Source organism: Phocoena sinus, chromosome 3 (assembly GCF_008692025.1).
Source record: "Phocoena sinus isolate mPhoSin1 chromosome 3, mPhoSin1.pri, whole genome shotgun sequence".
Lineage (NCBI taxonomy): Eukaryota > Metazoa > Chordata > Mammalia > Artiodactyla > Phocoenidae > Phocoena > Phocoena sinus.
Window position 1 is genome coordinate 131,077,733 of NC_045765.1, and position 17,955 is coordinate 131,095,687.

The following is a 17,955-nucleotide window of genomic DNA, read 5'->3' on the forward strand; positions in this document are numbered from 1 at the left end:
CAAAGAGAGTTTCTCAGATTTTGACCCTCTTTTAGGCGGGTGGGGGGCAAAAAAGAGCACAATGTAGAAACTCTGGGGAACACAGAGCTCCCAGCAAGAGCCTGGACTCTAATGCACGAAACCTGGGTTTCTGTCCCGAAGCTGCTGCCATGTCTGTGACCTTCGGCAAACCACTCAGCTTCCTTTCTCATCTTTAAACAGGAGCTGGATTAAATTTATGGTTTTCTAACTGTGCTCTGAAAACTCCAGGGGTTCAGAGGCTGTGTGCTCTGATCTGTAACATTTGGCTTCCCTGTAACATTTTGTCTTAAGAAAAGAATTCCACCTCTAAAAAATTTGATCACCTAGGTCCCATCTAAATGTTAATAATCTGGGTTCTGTTTACTAGGATAAATGAGTAAGAAAAGCAAGCATTCAATATTGAGATAGAGCCATAGTATATTGAATTTGACCTAGAATTTCCTAAATGTTTTACCTCCAAGGACTCAACAGAAAAAAAAAAAGAACAAACAAAAAAGCCACAAGAAGATTGCACTATTCAGCCATCACCATTAAGAAATTTTGAGCTAGAAAGAGACTTAAGAAATCATCTGTTTCTACCTTGTAATTTGCAGGTCAGGTTATTGGAGGCCAGAGAGGTAAAATGACTTGCCCAGGTCACAAAGCTAATAAGTAGCAGAGCCAGGGCAACAACCCACCAGTTCTTCTTACTGAAGAACTATTACTTTTTTTTTCCTACTTAACTGTGAAGTTTCTGCTGAGCAGTCTCCATTCTCTGATCCTATTTCTCATTTCACGTATGTCATTTTTAAGATGACTGACTAGAATTAGGGGAATGGTATTTTTGTTGGAATAAGAATCTATAACTTTAATTAATAAGCTAAGGTGATAAAATTAATTAGAGCAAATTTAGATTACACAGTACTAGCAATTAGATTGTGAATTTTTGTAAATAAAATTGAAGTTCACTTTTTAAAATTCATTGGCTAAACTATCCAAAGAAGTTTAAATGATGGCACATTGCTGAAAGTTGTTACCTAAATGTTTTGGCTTTTTATTTTCAGATTGTTTTAGCAACAAATATTGCAGAGACGGGTATCACTATTCCAGATGTTGTATTTGTAATTGATACTGGAAGAACGAAAGAAAACAAGTAAGTCTGAATTTTCCAAATCAAAACATTTTTTCAACCTGAAGAGGGCTTGGGACTCTTGAATTCTTAGGAGACATCACAGAATCATTGCAATTTTAGTACATGTGCTGCTGAGGCAAGCACTAGATCACAGAATCATATCAGGAAAATCTCGAATGTCCTAATTCTGCCCAAAACAAAAAGTCTCAGAGAAACTGTAGGGAAGTTTAAAATGTCTGAGAATAAATGTTAAAATTCATGTCATCAGTTTTCCCATAAGTAATATCAATGTACTGCTACTTTTAGAAAAGTGCTGAGAAAATATTCAGGACATAGATTTTGTAAATTAGTTTATAACTTAATGTTTTACAAAAGCATTATTTATGGGATTACAAAAAAAAAAGCATGAGTTTTAGAATCAAGAGTTGGATTATAAATCTCTGATCTATAATCTTGAGCTAGTAATATGACCATCAGTTATAATCATCAGTTTCCTCATATGTAAATGGGAAAAATTAAAATTTCATAATTGAAAGTGCCTAGTACAGTAATTGGCACATAATAGATTAACTGAATCTTCAACAGAAAGATTATTACTTTATAAATGTTTTAATGTTTGTATTTCGCAAATAAGGGAGACCACCTTAGTAGTCTATTGTAATCTATATACACTGTCCCTAATATTAGGAAACTTGAGCAATATTTGGAAGTGAGTATGACTATCCAGTACAAAATAAACTCTTGATTTTTTTAATTGTACCTGTAGAGGAGGTGTTTTCAGGGTTGAACTGTATCTTGTGAAAGGTGCGTTGAATTGTAACGTTCACAGTGGCATTTCTCAAACTCTCAAAGAATTCTTATTGCATAATTAAGTGGCACTCTAATCTTCAACTTAATTTTAGAGTCAAATATTTCCAGTTTTTTCAGATTTTGATTTCAGTCAATTATCTACATATTCTCTCCTAAAACATTTCTCTAGGTACCATGAAAGCAGTCAGATGAGTTCTTTGGTGGAGACATTTGTCAGCAAAGCAAGTGCTCTGCAGCGCCAGGGGAGAGCTGGGCGTGTCAGAGGTGGCTTCTGTTTCCGAATGTACACGAGAGAAAGGTATGGCATGGCCCGGAAATTAAAAACATAAACCGATACAGTGTGACATTTCTGATAGTATGTATTTAGTATTATTTTATTTTATTTTTCAGATTTGAAGGCTTTATGGACTATGCTGTTCCTGAAATCTTGCGTGTGCCTTTGGAGGAATTATGTCTTCATATTATGGTAATCCCAAAGGAACTTAGATGAATTTTTTGTTCTTCACCCCTTTCTGGGCGGGGCGGGTGGGAAGAAGACTTAAACTTATCTTACCTTCTGTTGCTCTAGATTTTCAAGTATTTTATTTACTCTTTAATAAATGCCCCCTTCCCCCATCTTTTATAAGTAATCCCACTGTGCTTTAAGTCTGCCATAAGCACTCATACTTTACAGATGAAAATATAGACTCATAACCTAGACCAGTAGTTCTTAACTGGGGACGACATTGCTCACCAGGGAAAAACGGGAATGTCAAGAAACATTTTGGGTTGTCAGAACTGGGGGAAGAGGGAGACCATGCTATGGACATCTAGTGGGTCAAGGCCAGGGATGCTGCTAAACATTCTACAGTGAACAGCACGGTCCCCTAAAACAGAATTATCTGGCCCCAAATAACAATAGAGCTGGACTTGAGAAATCCTGGCCTAGACCAAAGGTTTCCTACTCTGAAAGATCTATAATATCCTTCAGTTCTCAGATTTTTGATTCTATAAAAATCAGAAATGAAGAAACTAAAAATATGGACTGGAAGATCTCATCCTCTTTCCTACTCTCTTAATAGACACAGATATTTATCCTCTTTGCTTAAAATTTTACTTAAATTTAGTTCCAGTTTGACCATCTCTTTGTTAATTCTTTCTGATCACATACTAATTTATCACTTTTTCAATCTGCAGAAATGTAATCTTGGTTCTCCTGAAGATTTCCTCTCCAAAGCTTTAGATCCTCCTCAACTTCAAGTAATCAGCAATGCAATGAATTTACTCCGAAAAATTGGAGCTTGTGAACTAAATGAGCCTAAACTGACTCCATTGGGCCAACACCTTGCAGCTTTGCCTGTGAATGTCAAAATTGGCAAGATGCTTATTTTTGGTGCCATTTTTGGCTGTCTTGATCCAGTGGTAAGACAAACAACACTGCTGCTTCTTCACTGTAAATAACATTTTAGCTGGGGAAGTATTAAGTTTAGAAACAAATTTTAACTTTTATTTTTTTTAACTAAACAGAATGTCTGTACTTACATTAAAACCAGGAAATATAAATGCTTAATGAGAATTTTTGAATATTTTTGATATTTATATACAAGAAAATCATCCATTTACTAAGTGTATTGTAGGTACTATTTTGTAAAAGGGTTTGGCTTGTCTAGACTTTCGCTATCAAACATCCCACTTGAAATATTTACTTAATTGAATATATAGTAAGTGATTCTTAGAGCGTTTTGAACTCCACACATAAGTAGAATCAAAACTTCCTTTTTTTCTGAGTTACCTCTGAGCTAGCAATTACCAGCAATTCTGTTTTCTCAAATTATCTCAGAATTAACAAACTTTGTGACTCTGTCTGAATCTCTTGGCTCATATGCATGCTCTGCCATTCCAACTTTCCAGCTATATCAAGTTGTGGCCTTTTCTGGGACTACAAATCAAGGCTGTTTGAAAATGAAATGGAGAGAGTATGACTTACTCTAGTCCTTTTTTTTCTAGTATCAGATATAGGTACTCACCAGAATTGTGTTGAGTCCAAGAAATATCCTCTGCCATGACAGTTGATCTGAAAAGCTGCAACAACAACAAATGGGTTGTTATGTAGTCCAGATTATGTAAGAAGTATGTAAAGAGCATTGCAGGCAATGGAAATTCAGACTAGGAGTCAAGGCCTCTGAGCTGTGATTAAGGGATTTCTTTTAACTGTGTGACAGACTATAAATCACACAAATATTCATTTTTTAAAATCTTTGATTTTGGGCTTCCCTGGTGGCGCAGTGGCTGGGAGTCCACCTGCTGATGCAGGGGACACGGGTTCATGCCCCAGTCCAGAAAGATCCCACATGCCACAGGGCAGCTGGGCCCGTGGGCCATGGCCGCTGAGCCTGCGCATCTGGAGCCTGTGCTCTGCAACGGGAGAGGCCGCAGCAGTGAGAGGCCCACGTACCGCAAAAAAAAAAAATCTCTGATTCTGGTGGTATTACTTCCCTACCCACAAAGATGGTGTAAAAGTAAAGTGATAAATGTTTAAAATTCCATAAAATGAAACTAAAAGTAACTAATTAAAATGAAAATATGTAGCTATTATAGAACACAATAAATTGAAAAGAAGAAACATGCAACTTGAAAGTGCAATTGTTTTATGATTTACTTTCTATTTCAAATCAGCTTTCAATATATACCTATTTAATGATACATTTTTGGGTTATTTATGGATAGGCAACACTAGCTGCAGTTATGACAGAGAAGTCTCCTTTTACCACACCAATTGGTCGAAAAGATGAAGCAGATCTTGCAAAATCAGCTTTGGCTATGGCAGATTCAGACCATCTGACGATCTACAATGCATATCTGGGGTAAATAAATAATCTGGGTTTTGTCAATAGGTCAAACCTGAGGGTATTTACTTTTTAAAAAAATTTATTTTTGACTTTTATTAAAAGGATACATTTAAGATTTAAATTTATTTTTAGTTACTGCATCTGTCAAGTTGAATTATTTTAAAGATTCACATTTTTATAATCCTAAAATTTACGAACAATGTACTCTGTATTATTATGTGTATATTACCTTGTATTTGAAGTTATTAATTTACTGTTATACATGAACAAAAAATATCTGTATTGTAGTTGAAATTCTTACATACAATTGGCTAGTTCCTAAAACTTACTCGTTTGATATGATTATAATGTAATTAAAGCTTTGGTTAGTAATCTGAAAAAGAGTTTGGAAACATATTAAAATTTGGTCATTTTACTTATGTAGATGGAAGAAAGCACGGCAAGAAGGAGGCTATCGTTCTGAAATAGCATATTGCCGGAGGAACTTTCTTAATAGAACATCACTGTTAACCCTAGAGGTAAGTCTTAATGCAACTATCTTAATTCAGGGTCATATAGTCAATAGGATTAATTTGGAAAAAGAAATGCCTAGTATAGTGCTTGACACATAGTAAGGGTTTAATAAACATTTGCTGAATTAATAAATTTGTGATTTTTTTGTTTTGTTTATCCCAGCAGTTAACCTGTATTACACAGTGATTCAAAATAGTATGTAACAATCTTAATATATTCAGGAAATGATCAAAGATGCAACATGATTTCATAGAAATAACAGTAGCTTGGGAATTAGGATAGTTGTCTATTCAGCAGCTCAGCTTGGGGAAGGTTAATTCTCAGTTTCTAATTTTAAAAAATGGAATTGAATTGGGGATATTCTATAGTTTTTCTCTACTCTGATAATCAGCTGTTATTTTTAATTATTATGGAAATTTTCAAACATACAAAATAGTATAGGGAACTCCTGGGTACTCATTTCCCACTTCCATAATTATCAACACGTGCTCAACCTTGTTTTACTTATACTCCCGTTAATCCACTATCTGCCCTCTAGATTATTTTGAAGCAAATCCCAGGCGTCAGATTGTTATATATCTCTGAAGTATAGGACTATTTTTTTCTTTAACATTACCATGCCTTAAAAAATAATTCCTTAATATCATCAACTATACAATATTTAAATATCCCTGATTATCTCATAAATGTTTCTTTACAGCTAGTTCAAATCGTGATCCACACAAGGTCCACACATTGTTTGATTGATATGTCTCAAGTTTAGTACAGCATTTAAAGGGAAATGGTGTTTAGTGCAGACATGCTATAAAAGTATTCATAACCTCTCACATAATTCCCATAACCTCTCATATAATTCCCCTATTCTATGCTCATATTTTAAAAGGTTAAAAAATATTTTTATTCCCATACAATTTGACCAGTTTTTGTGTGTGTGATTTAAAATAACTGCTGAACCTAGTACCTAAGCATCTATTAGGTGCATAGTCAATATTTTTGAATTAATGAATAAAAACTAGATTATTAGATTAGCCTAACAGTGTACTTCTATAATGTCAGATATGCAGTAGACTTGAAGAATGCAAGAAAAAATAAATAAAAATAAAATAACTGCTGAGATGACAGCAGGGACTTTGCTAAGTGGAATAAACTTTGTCCTTCTTGAAGCAGAAAAAGGGATAAAATGAAGAAACAGATGTCTGGGCCAGCTGACTGGGGTTCAAGATATGGAGAGCTAATCAACACTCCTTTATCTCCACTCCACTTCCTCCCAACCTCCAAGTTGCCTCCCACCCCCCTTCCTTCTATGAGCCTTTTCTTCACCTCCCCTGGGCTGCAAGGTTTTCAATCTCTTTACCAACCTTGTGGTGTGGCAGCAACTGTCTGTTTGGTCTTTCCTCTCCTGGACTTAAAGTCCCTTAAGTCCCAAACCAGAAGCCTAAAGTAAATCCTAAATGTACACTTCACCTTTTAATCACTTGTATCCTGTTTACTTTAAAATGCTTATCCTCCCTGTAGTATTTTAGTTGATTGGCACTACTAGAGGTAGAAAAAGATTATAGGCAACAAGTTTAGATTTTTGCCATTAATAAACTTTATCAGAGTTCTTTGGGAAATTAAAATGTTTCCCAGAGACAAATGAAGAAGGTTCTTGCAGTCTAGGATCAGAGTCCTCTGTAATTCTTCCTTAGTGTTCTCTATGTGACCATCCTTATTGAATAAAAATGTTGAAAGGAGAGCTACTGTGGAAGTAAATAGACTGAATGAAAATGTGTTCAGGTACATTTTTATTGCTCTCACATTTTAGACATTCTTATTTTATGACATCTAAAGTCTTGGGAAGATAATCTATACAAAATCAGTTGATGTTATAGAATCAGATGACTCCATTTAATCCTTGACTTTCCAGTATCTTTTTTTTCCTCCCTAATGTAATTTGGGCTGTAGTTAACTGAAAATTTGGCATACTGTTAATTTTGTTTTAATTGACGTACGGTTGATTTACAACATAATATTCATTTTAGGTATACAGCATAGTGATTTGGTATTTTTAGTTTATACTCCATTAAAGATTATTACACAATAATGACTATAACTCCCTGTGATGTACAATATATCCTAGTTGCTTGTCTGTCTTATACATACTAGTGTATATCTCTTAATTCCACATCTCTATTTTGCCCCTCCCCCTTTCCCTTCCTCCACTGGTAATCACTTGTTTGTTCTCTGTATCTGTGAGTCTCTTTCTGTTTTGCTGTATACATTTATTTTAGATTCCACAAGTAAGTGATATCATACAATATGTGTCTTTCTCTGTCTGCCTTATTTCACTAAGCATAATACTCTTTAGATCCATCCACACTGCTGCAAACGGCAGGATTTCATTTTTATTTTTACTAAAAATTTTTTTGAATTTTATTTTTTTTAATACAGCAGGTTCTTATTAGTCATCTATTGTATACATATTAGTGTATATATGTCAACCCCAGTCTCCCAGTCCATTCTCCCCCGCCTCCACTTTCCCCCCTTGGTGTCCATACTTTTGTTCTCTCCATCTGTGTCTCTATTTCTGCCTTGCAAACTGGTTCATCTGTACCATTTTTCTAGATTCCACATATATGTGTTAATATACGATATTTGTTTTTCTCTCTGACTTACTTCACTCTGTATGACAGACGTCCCTCCACGTCTCTACAAATGACCCAATTTCATTCCTTTTCGTGGCTGAGTAATATTCCATTGTGTATACGTACCACATCTTCTTTATCCATTCATCTGTCGATAGGCATTTAGGTTGCTTCCATGACCTGGCTATTGTAAATAGTGCTGCAATGAACATCGGGGTGCATGTGTCTTTCTGAATTACAGTTTTCTCCAGATACATGCCCAGTAGTGGGATTGCTGGGTCATATGATAATTCTATTTTTAGTTTTTTAAGGAACCTCCCTACTGTTCTCCATAGTAGCTGTATCGATTTACATTCCCACTAGCAGTGCAACAGGGTTCCCTTTTCTCCACACCCTCTCCAGCATTCGTTGTTTGTAGATTTTCTGATGATGGCCATTCTGACCAGTATGAAGTGATACCTCATTATAGTTTTGATTTGCATTTCTCTAATAATTAGTGATGTTGAGCAGCTTTTCATGTGCCTCTTGGCCATCTGTATGTCTTCTTTGGAGAAATGTCTATTTAGGTCTTCTGCCCATTTTTGGATTGGGTTGTTTGTTTTTTTAATACTGAGCTGCATGAGCTGTTTATATATTTTGGAGGTTAACCCTTGGTCCGTTGATTCGTTTGCAAATATTTTCTCCCATTCTGAGGGCTGTCTTTTCGTCTTTCATCTAAAGTTTTATTATAATATTAGATATTTATGGAACTTGAGGAATAGTAATATATTAAGACATTTCTTCACAAGTTTTGGCTGGTGCTAAACTTGAAAATAAACTGATATATTAATAAAATGCATAATATGAACAGTTTGCTAAACTAACAAAATATTATTTATACAAAGACTAATGAACAAAAATATATACTTTTAAAAAAATTATTTATTTATTTTTGGCTGCATTGGGTCTTCGTTGCTGTGCACAGGCTTTCTCTAGTTGCAGCAAGCAGGGGCCCCTCTTTGTTGTGGTGTGTGGGCTTCTCATTGCGATGGCCTCTCTTGTTGCAGAGCACAGGCTCTAGGAGCGTGGGCTTCAACTGTTGTGGCATGCAGGCTCAGTATTTGTGGCTCGCAGCTCTAGAGCACAGGCTCAGTAGTTGTGGTGTAACGGGCTTCATTGCTCTGTGGCATGGGGTATCTTCCTGGACCAGGGCTCGAACCTGTGTCCCCTGCATTGGCAGGTGGATTCTTAACCACTGTGCTACCAGGGAAGCCCAAGATATATACTTTATGCTGCTGGCTTTACTTAGTAATATGATGGACTAGGAAAATATTTAACAAATATTCATATTTATAATAAGGCTAGGGGCTTCCCTGGTGGCTTAGTGGTTGAGAGTCCGCCTGCCAATGCAGGGAACGGGGGTTCGTGCCCCGGTCCGGGAAGATCCCACGTGCCGCGGAGCGGCTGGGCCCGTGAGCCATGGCCGCTGAGCCTACACGTCCGGAGCCTGTGCTCTGCAACGGGAGAGGCCACAGCGGTGAGAGGCCCGCGTACCGCAAAAAAAAAAAAAAAAAAAAAAAAAAAAAAATAAGGCTATAAGTGAAAAATTTTAGCATGCCAAATTTCCACAAAGGCTTTTTTTTTAATTGAGGTATAGTTGATTTACAGTATTAATAAGTTTCAGGTGTATCACATAGTGATTCACAAATTTTAAAGATTATGGTTCATTTATAGTTATTATAAAATATAGGGTGTATTCCATGTGCTGGCAATATATCCTTGTAACTTACTTATTTTATACATAGTAGTTTGTACCTCTTAGTCCCCTATCCCTATCTTGCCCCTCCCTCCTTCCCTCTCCCCACTGGTAACCACTAGCTTGTTCTCTATGTCTGTGAGTCTATTTCTTTTGTGTTATATTCACTAGTTTTATTTTTTAGATTCCACATATAAGTGATAACATACAGTATTTGTCTTTCTCTGTCTGACATATTTCACTAAGCATAATGCCCTCCAGGTCCATCCAAGTTGTAGCAAATGGCAAAAATTCATTCTTTTTTTACGGTTGAGTAATATTCCATTGTATATACATACATCATCTTCTTTATCCATTCGTCTATTGATGGACATTTGGGTTTTTTCCATATCTTGGCTATTGTAAATGGTGCTGCTATGAACATTGCAGTTCATGTATCTTTTCGAGTTAGTGTTTTTGTTTTTTCCAGAAATACGCCCAGGAGTGAGATTGCTGGATCATGTCGTAATTCTCTTTTTAGCTTTTTGGCATCCTGTCAATTTTGATAGGAAACAGTAATATAAAATACAAGGTTGGTTGGCACCTTCTCTATTTTAATTATGATCTTGTCTCTTTTCAACAAACCAATCCAGGATGTAAAGCAGGAGTTAATAAAGTTGGTTAAGGCAGCAGGATTTTTATCATCTACAACTTCCAGTGGCTTGGAAGGAAACAGAGCCTCACAGACCCTTTCCTTCCAAGAAATTGCCCTTCTTAAAGCTGTACTTACTGCTGGACTGTATGACAATGTGGGGAAGATAATCTATACAAAATCAGTTGATGTTACAGAAAAATTGGCTTGCATTGTGGAGACAGCCCAAGGCAAAGCACAAGTACATCCATCCTCAGTAAATCGAGATTTGCAAACTTATGGATGGCTTTTATACCAGGAGAAGGTAAAGTACTCATTCTTAAATTCCAATACTCAGGGCATTATTCTAGAAATCAGTCATAAGAAATTAGGATGCCCAGCAGATATCGTATTTGGTTCTTAAATTGAGCTATTCATGTTTGTTTATATTTGAAATCAAGATGTACATGGTTTCTCAACAAAAACATATAACACGTCTTTTTTCCACATTTCCAAATAAGGGAGATATGGGATGGGATAGAACTATATATGATGTGGCAACAGTTTGAGTCACAGTGCAACCTAAGATAATTTAATAGCAAATATTTGTAGATTACGATTAAAACAGTCAACGTTTTGAATCATAGCTCATTAAATTAATAAAGATCCATAATTTCAAGCATTGGCTTGAATAACTCCCAGCATATCATCAAACTTAAATGTGTAAAACATAACAAGTTCCTGACTAATGGCCATTGCTGAACCTTGCTTTAGAAACCAGACACTGTGAAACTTAATCATAATTTTATTGTTGCATTAATTATTTAACAGCATTAGCATAAAATTGCTTGTTCAGTCTCATTTATGTTCAAGGTATATAATTCAGCCTTACAATTAATGTTTAAAATCCTCTTAATAGTATAAATGCACAGGTGGTGACTGTGATTATTATAAAATTGACAAATTATGCACATAAGAGAATGTAGACATGTAGCTTTATGAAACCTGATTTAAAATATATAGTAGCAAATTATAGAAAAATGCTTACATGAAACAGATAAATGAATTTTTTATATTTTTAGGCTTTAAAGTGTTTTTTTCCTCTCTGTTTTTATGCAGATACGGTATGCCCGAGTATATTTGAGGGAAACTACCCTAATAACCCCTTTTCCAGTTTTACTTTTTGGTGGTGACATAGAAGTTCAACACCGGGAACGTCTTCTCTCTGTTGATGGCTGGATCTATTTTCAGGTACTTGCTACAACTGATCTTATTGATTATATTAAAATTTCTACTTCCAGTACCATTGAGGTAGTTTTTTAAAAAGTTTTATTGGAGTTTGCATAATTTCTTCCAATAATTTGACTTAAAATAGAAGACTTACTTATTTTATCTTGCCTATATGGTTTTAAATCTGTTTAATTTGAAAATCAAATTATATTGCTATTACAGATTTCATTTATTGTCAGTAATAATTATAATTTTCCATGTATTGTATACTTCAGTAGTTGTTAACTTTACATGGATTATCACTAATTTAATACCCTAACAGTCTTCTTAGATAATTTCTGTAGTTTCTTTCTAGAGATAAGGCACTTAAGCTCAGTGAGAATTTAAATAACTTACCTAGGTTACATGGATTGTTAATGGTAGAGCAAGGTTTAAACCTAGAACTATCTGATCCTCAAACTCATGCTCCTTCCGCTATATTGTGCCACCTATAAAGAGACACAGATTCATAGCTTAAATGCATATTTATCACATTCTTCATTCTTCTCTGGAAAAATTAGACCAACCAGCTACCAGCACTAAGTTTATTTCTCTGTAACTCATCAACATTAACCAGTTTAAGCAAATCTAATACATTCTGCTGATATACCATGATAGCTGTTTGTCTAAGACTGGAGATGTAAATTTTAAAGGCAACTTAAAAAAATATGTGCAGTTCTCACAAAAGAGGCTGAGGTGGTAGTAGAGTTCTATAACTGGATTGTGGTGATGGTTGCACAACTCTATAAATTAACTAAAAATCATTGGATTGTATACAATGAATTTTTTATGATCTATAAATTATACCTCAATAAAGCTTTTTTTAAAAAATTCCATTTTAAAAACTAGTAAGAGAAGAAAACAAACAATTGAAATAATGGTTTCTTTATTTTGGAAAGAGATATCAAATTTATGGGTACTTAATAAGGAAATTGAAGTTTATGTATCTTAGCTACAGGAAGTAATTTATTTATATTTTTCCCGTAACGTTTTAAGGTCAAGATGTGCTAAAGCATATTGTAAGGTATACTTGCTTACTTTGATTTTATTTAAACACATTCTCACTCCCTGGGATTAACATTGTTCAATTTGTCATCTCCTCTCAACAGGCACCTGTTAAGATAGCTGTCATTTTCAAGCAGCTAAGAATTCTCATTGATTCTGTTTTAAGAAAAAAGCTTGAGAATCCTAAGATGTCCCTTGAAAGTAAGTGTTTGATTATAATGTAGGTAGAAAACAGTATACTTTTAAACACTGGCATACACTATAGTTCATTGAGGCTTAAATTCCATGTGATTAAAAATTGCTTTAATAAAATTTATTTTATGCTGAATTCCATCAGACACAGACAGTTCTTCATTATTCACAATCTAGTTATCCTCTTAAGATTCTTCTGGTTTACTCCTTCCTCTTCTAAGCTTCACTTCTAAACTTCTGGCCATTTCACAGAAAAAGGATGATAAAACTGAGCATTTGTAATTTTGCTACTAGTTTACAAACTAGTAAACTAGTGATACAGTTATTTTAAAAAATAAGAAAGAGGGACTTTCTCTGAGGCTCCCAGCATGTTTTCTCTACCATTCTCCCAAATGCAGAGCTGTTAGTCTGTATAAAGTATGTACATTATCCTTCAACAGAAATCTGCAGTGGACACCTGAGTTGCCACTTAGTCTGGTATAGTGTTTCCCAAACATGCCAAATAATCAGAATTATCCTGGCAGTTGTTAAAAATACAAAGTCCAAAGACCTACTCCAGGCATACTGAATCTCCTCTGTGGGAGAGGCCGATGGCCATGTTATTATTTTGTAATCTCTTTTAATCTGTAATACTTCCCCTCTACTACCCTCCCCATTTTAAAATTTTTAGTAAACTAGGTTATTTTTCTGGTAGAATTTCTGACATTTAGGATTTGGGTGGTTGCATCTTCATGCTTTGATTTAATGTGTTTCTCTGTTTCTTATATTTCCTATAAACTGGTAGTTATATCTAGAGATATAACTGATATAACTATATATCTAGAGATATAACAGATATAATCTGATATTAGAATCAGATTTTCAGGAAAAGAATATTTTTTAGTTGGTGCTATATTCCTCTCATTGCATCACATCAGTTTGGTATTCCTGCTTTTAATGATGTTAAGAAATGATTTACTGTTCAATGTGATTATATTTAACAAGTATCCCAGTTAATTCTCATAGTTAGGCAAGGTGGGGAGCTACTGGTCTAGTGCTACTGCCCTGAAGCCTCACACTCTGTGTTTATTTGCATAACTGAAGGTGAATGAATAAGTGCTAAACTGTATTAGTTTTCCTATACTGCTGGAAACTTAGATCGGGTCTTGACATATTAAGAGATATGAGCTCTTTTCTTGAGGAAATTTGTGCACTACAACTCAGCCTTAGAAAAAATTGCATTATATAAAGGACAGGTTGAACCTCAACTTTTAAATTAAGAAAAATGAATTTTAAAATGATTTCAGTGTTTCTCTTTGCCATAAAAGAGAAAGCAGAATTTGCCCTCTGATGAAGCATATATTTTTGACTTAGTGGGGAGGATAAGGTACATTAGTGTCCTCTTTCTGGACTTTATAATAATAAAAGTTGGGATATAACACCAAGCTGTTGAAAAAGAAATAACTGAAGTTGCTCTTGTACTTTCTTTTACTCTACTCTTCCTCAAACTAAAAATCATGGTTCTTTCTAGACCTGCCGTGTTCCCTTTGCAGCAGGTGACCTTTCCTTTCCTTTTTTTTAAATGCCACTGTAGCCTCTAGGAACCAGAGTGTCAGGCCATGGGCCCCGTTATCAAAATTCCATTGCAATCATTGAAACATAGACCATTCTTTTACTGAAGTATCTAATAAGATACAGAATTTCAGTCTTGGAGCCCTGATAATTACAACTATCCAGAGAGTAGTTAGGAAGTCACAATATCAGACCAACTGTTTAAAAGTGGAAGCAGCTGTTAAAACCTCTAGCAAATAATGTAGCCTCTATTGGTCTATTCATCAGATTAATTGGTGTTTGATTCCTTTGTTGTGTGGAGAGTTCTGTCACTTTTCCATTGACACCTCTCCAAGAACACTTCCCAGTTAAATTTCTTTGTTTCCTTTGGACTAAACATGGAGAAACAGATAAAGAGTTCCTTATTCCTTGCCCAAACTGTTGGAATCCTGACATGTTCTGAAGTTTATAGAAGAGTCAAAAAGCCTTTAGTATATTTGAGCCGGGTGAAAAAGTTAGGAAACTTCTGTCTTAAAAGAAGTTTTAAGGAAATAATTCCTTATAAAGGACCAACAGTTATATCACATCATCTTTTCAGGCCTTTGCCTACTTTTTATCAAAGTAGGTATAATACAACTATAATGATAATTAAAATAATATTTGTAGGGCAACAAATTATATTATAGAGGCATCTCTAGTTTTAGATTGAATATTGCTGATGTTAATTCTGTATTCTAATTTAAAAGAATCTTTTAATGAAGTATATCTGTGGTTTACATGTGTACATATTGGAAAATTAGCCAGTGATGAATTTATTCATGGGAGTTTTTTCTCCTTCCATCCAGATGACAAGATTCTACAGATCATTACCGAATTGATAAAAACAGAATAATAATTGAAACTGAAATTCATGGTCAACTGCTTTAAAAATTAAGATGAAGACAAAGTCATGAAATTATGTGAAAATGGACCATCCCATTAAGTATTTCAGTACTTAAAATGTTGGTACTAGCCATAACGTAAAGGTGGTGGGAAAAAGCACATACTTTAAACGTGTAATTTTCTAATTTCTTTTTAATGATGATTATTCTCAATGCATTTACCACTACATTTACAATAAATTCTTTGGTATCATCCATGTTGTATACATCATTATGTGCCTTATGGGCATGGTCTGTGTCTATAGTATCTACAACTTTGTGTTGTGAATCTCTTTGTACCCACCTCATCCTCTCTTTCAGTCCTTAATGTCTAGAGAGTTTAGACTTTCTTGACCCAGTGGATAAAATGAGCTCCAAAACCAGTTGTAATTGAATTTTCACAAAAAGGAACAACTTCACTTTTTTAATATTTGATAAAGTCAAAACCTAATAAGGTATATACTATTAATAGATGCCACCTATATCAGTAACATTCACTAAGTACAAAGACATAGTACTGGAGGATAGGCAGCTATAGCTAATGCTACTGTCAACTCAGGGATGAGTAGCTTGCACCATTTTCCTCAGTCATAAGCTTTGATATCACTGCTCTTGAACCCTTTTTGTACCCATAATTGGATTGATAAGGTCGGTAACTTTGAGATAGTAAAACATGCTTAGAAATTTTTTAGTGGTTTCATTTGTTTCACTTACTGAGGGTCTTTGAAACTCCATCTTGATTATGTAGAGGACTTTTCCATCAAGATTGTTAAGGAACTTCAAATATATTTTTGTGTAAACCAAAGGCAGAAATTGTATCTGAAGGACAAAAGATTAGAATTGAGTAGGTACATAGTCTAATTGCTTGACTGTCATAGTAGGCACTTGGTGAATATAGTTGACCCTTGAACAACACCGGGGTACCAATCCTCCACGCAGCTGAAAATCTGCCTGTAACTTTTGACTCCCCCAAAACTTAACTACTAACAGCCTACTGTTGGCCAGAAGTCTTACTGATAACATAAACAGCCAATTAACATACATTTTACATGTATTTGTATATCTAACATATATTTTATACATTCATGACATACCTAACTTTTTCTTAATTTTTTTTTGATATTTCTAGGCTACATGGTTCATCTGCAAATTTTTTTAATTGTTGCAAATCTTCAAAAAAACTTTCCAATACATTTATTGAAAGAAATCTCTATAAGTGAACCCACAATACAGTTCAAAACTGTGTTGTCCAAGGGTCAACTGTATTTGTTGATGAATGAATAAAAGAAGCTGTAACTTTCACTTTATGTGCAGATAAAAGTGAAAATATACTTGGTAGCAATTGCTAATTTTAGGTTTCTACTTGACAGCAAGGAGTCAAATGTGACTGTGGTTAGGAATCTCTGGCTAGTGCCATTAACAGAAGTGGAAGTGTTAGGTGAAAGAGCTAGACTGGGTGCTGGAGGCAGTTCCACCTGTGACTGATGGGGACAGAGAAATTGTGGCGTCCTGCTGGTGGAACTAATGTTGATAGATTACTCTGTGCAAGCTACTGCCCAGATGTTTTTTGTTTGCTGACTCATTTAATCTTCACAGAAATCCTTTGGTAAGTAATACATTATCCCCGTTTTACAGATGAGGAAACTGAGGCATGAGGAAGTGAAATAACTGGTCCAAGATCACACTGATAGTAAGTGGCAGAAGCATTATGGCTCTGGAACCATTTACATTTCTGAAATGTAACCATTCCTTTGAAAATGTGAAACTGGCTCACATCAGGACTAGGATCATAGGGTTAGAGTCTTTCACACAGAGGTGATAGTTAACAATGTGGGAATGAAGATGATCACCAAAGGAGAGAGCAGATAGAAGATAAGTAAGGTTAAAATCTTGCAGAACTTCATACTTCCAAGTCCATTCACTCCTTTCCATCTCCTCAGCCATCACACAGACATCACCATCATCTTTCACCTATATCACTAATAATCTCAAACTAGGCTCTCCCCTTCTTACCCCTCTCTAATCCATTCGCTCTACAACTGTAAGAATGATCTTTTGAAAAGATATCTGTTGCTTGGCTGAATAAACCCTTTGCTGGCCTCCCATTGCCCCTAAAGTATGAAGTTCTGAACATGCCTACAAAGCTCTAAGTGATCTGGACCTTGATACCCTCCAAACTCCTCTCCACTCTCCCTCTTCTCGCAGTGCTCCAGCCACACCGGACTCCTTTTGAATCCTAGAAGATGCCAAGTGCCTTTTTAATCATTTACATGTGCTGTTCTCTGCTGTTCTGGTTCTTTACCAAACAGACTTTACCTGCCCCTTTGCTATCTCCACAGAACATCCTATGGACTTCCTCACTGACCACCCTTCTGAAGTATATCTCCCCTTTTAATCACTCTTACAACACAGTACTTTTCTCAGAATGTACCATCTGCTTCTTGTCTTCTCCCACTAGACCATATGCTGCACCATGACTGTTTTCACTCGCTGTTGTGTACCAGGCCCACTGCCTGGTACTTCCAGGCATTCAACAACTGTCTGTGAAGATGAATGAGGTGTGAGGAGAGGCAGGGCAGGGTGTTCTTACCGAAGTAGAGGAAGGAAAGTTTCTGGAAGCAAGAGTATTGGCAACAGATGTTACAAACTAAGAAAAGACTTCCAGATCTCATAAATAGATCAAGCTTTTGAGAGCGGCTTGAATTAAGGGTGGCGAGGAAGGTCACTGTAAGAGGTCCCACAGCCACCTACACATTTGGTGGTTCGCTAGAAGGACTTGCAGGACTC

General features: G+C 35.5%; 1 protein-coding gene across 3 annotated transcripts in view; it reads left to right on the top strand.

Annotated features, from left to right (window-relative positions):
- DHX29 (DExH-box helicase 29) overlaps window positions 1-15,384 on the top strand; it is a 48,149-nt gene extending 32,765 nt beyond the window's left edge. For 2 of the 3 annotated variants that reach the window (XM_032626428.1, XM_032626430.1), the window contains 10 exons: window positions 1,065-1,153; window positions 2,112-2,240; window positions 2,333-2,408; window positions 3,119-3,343; window positions 4,649-4,785; window positions 5,195-5,288; window positions 10,275-10,577; window positions 11,372-11,503; window positions 12,631-12,727; window positions 15,094-15,384. In XM_032626428.1, the coding sequence (XP_032482319.1) occupies window positions 1,065-1,153; window positions 2,112-2,240; window positions 2,333-2,408; window positions 3,119-3,343; window positions 4,649-4,785; window positions 5,195-5,288; window positions 10,275-10,577; window positions 11,372-11,503; window positions 12,631-12,727; window positions 15,094-15,140 (1,329 nt within the window). In that variant the 3' untranslated portion in view covers window positions 15,141-15,384. The remainder of the gene's footprint in view (window positions 1-1,064; window positions 1,154-2,111; window positions 2,241-2,332; window positions 2,409-3,118; window positions 3,344-4,648; window positions 4,786-5,194; window positions 5,289-10,274; window positions 10,578-11,371; window positions 11,504-12,630; window positions 12,728-15,093) is intronic. The other variant, XM_032626429.1, reaches the window with a different exon arrangement.
- Window positions 15,385-17,955: the final 2,571 nt, after the last annotated feature.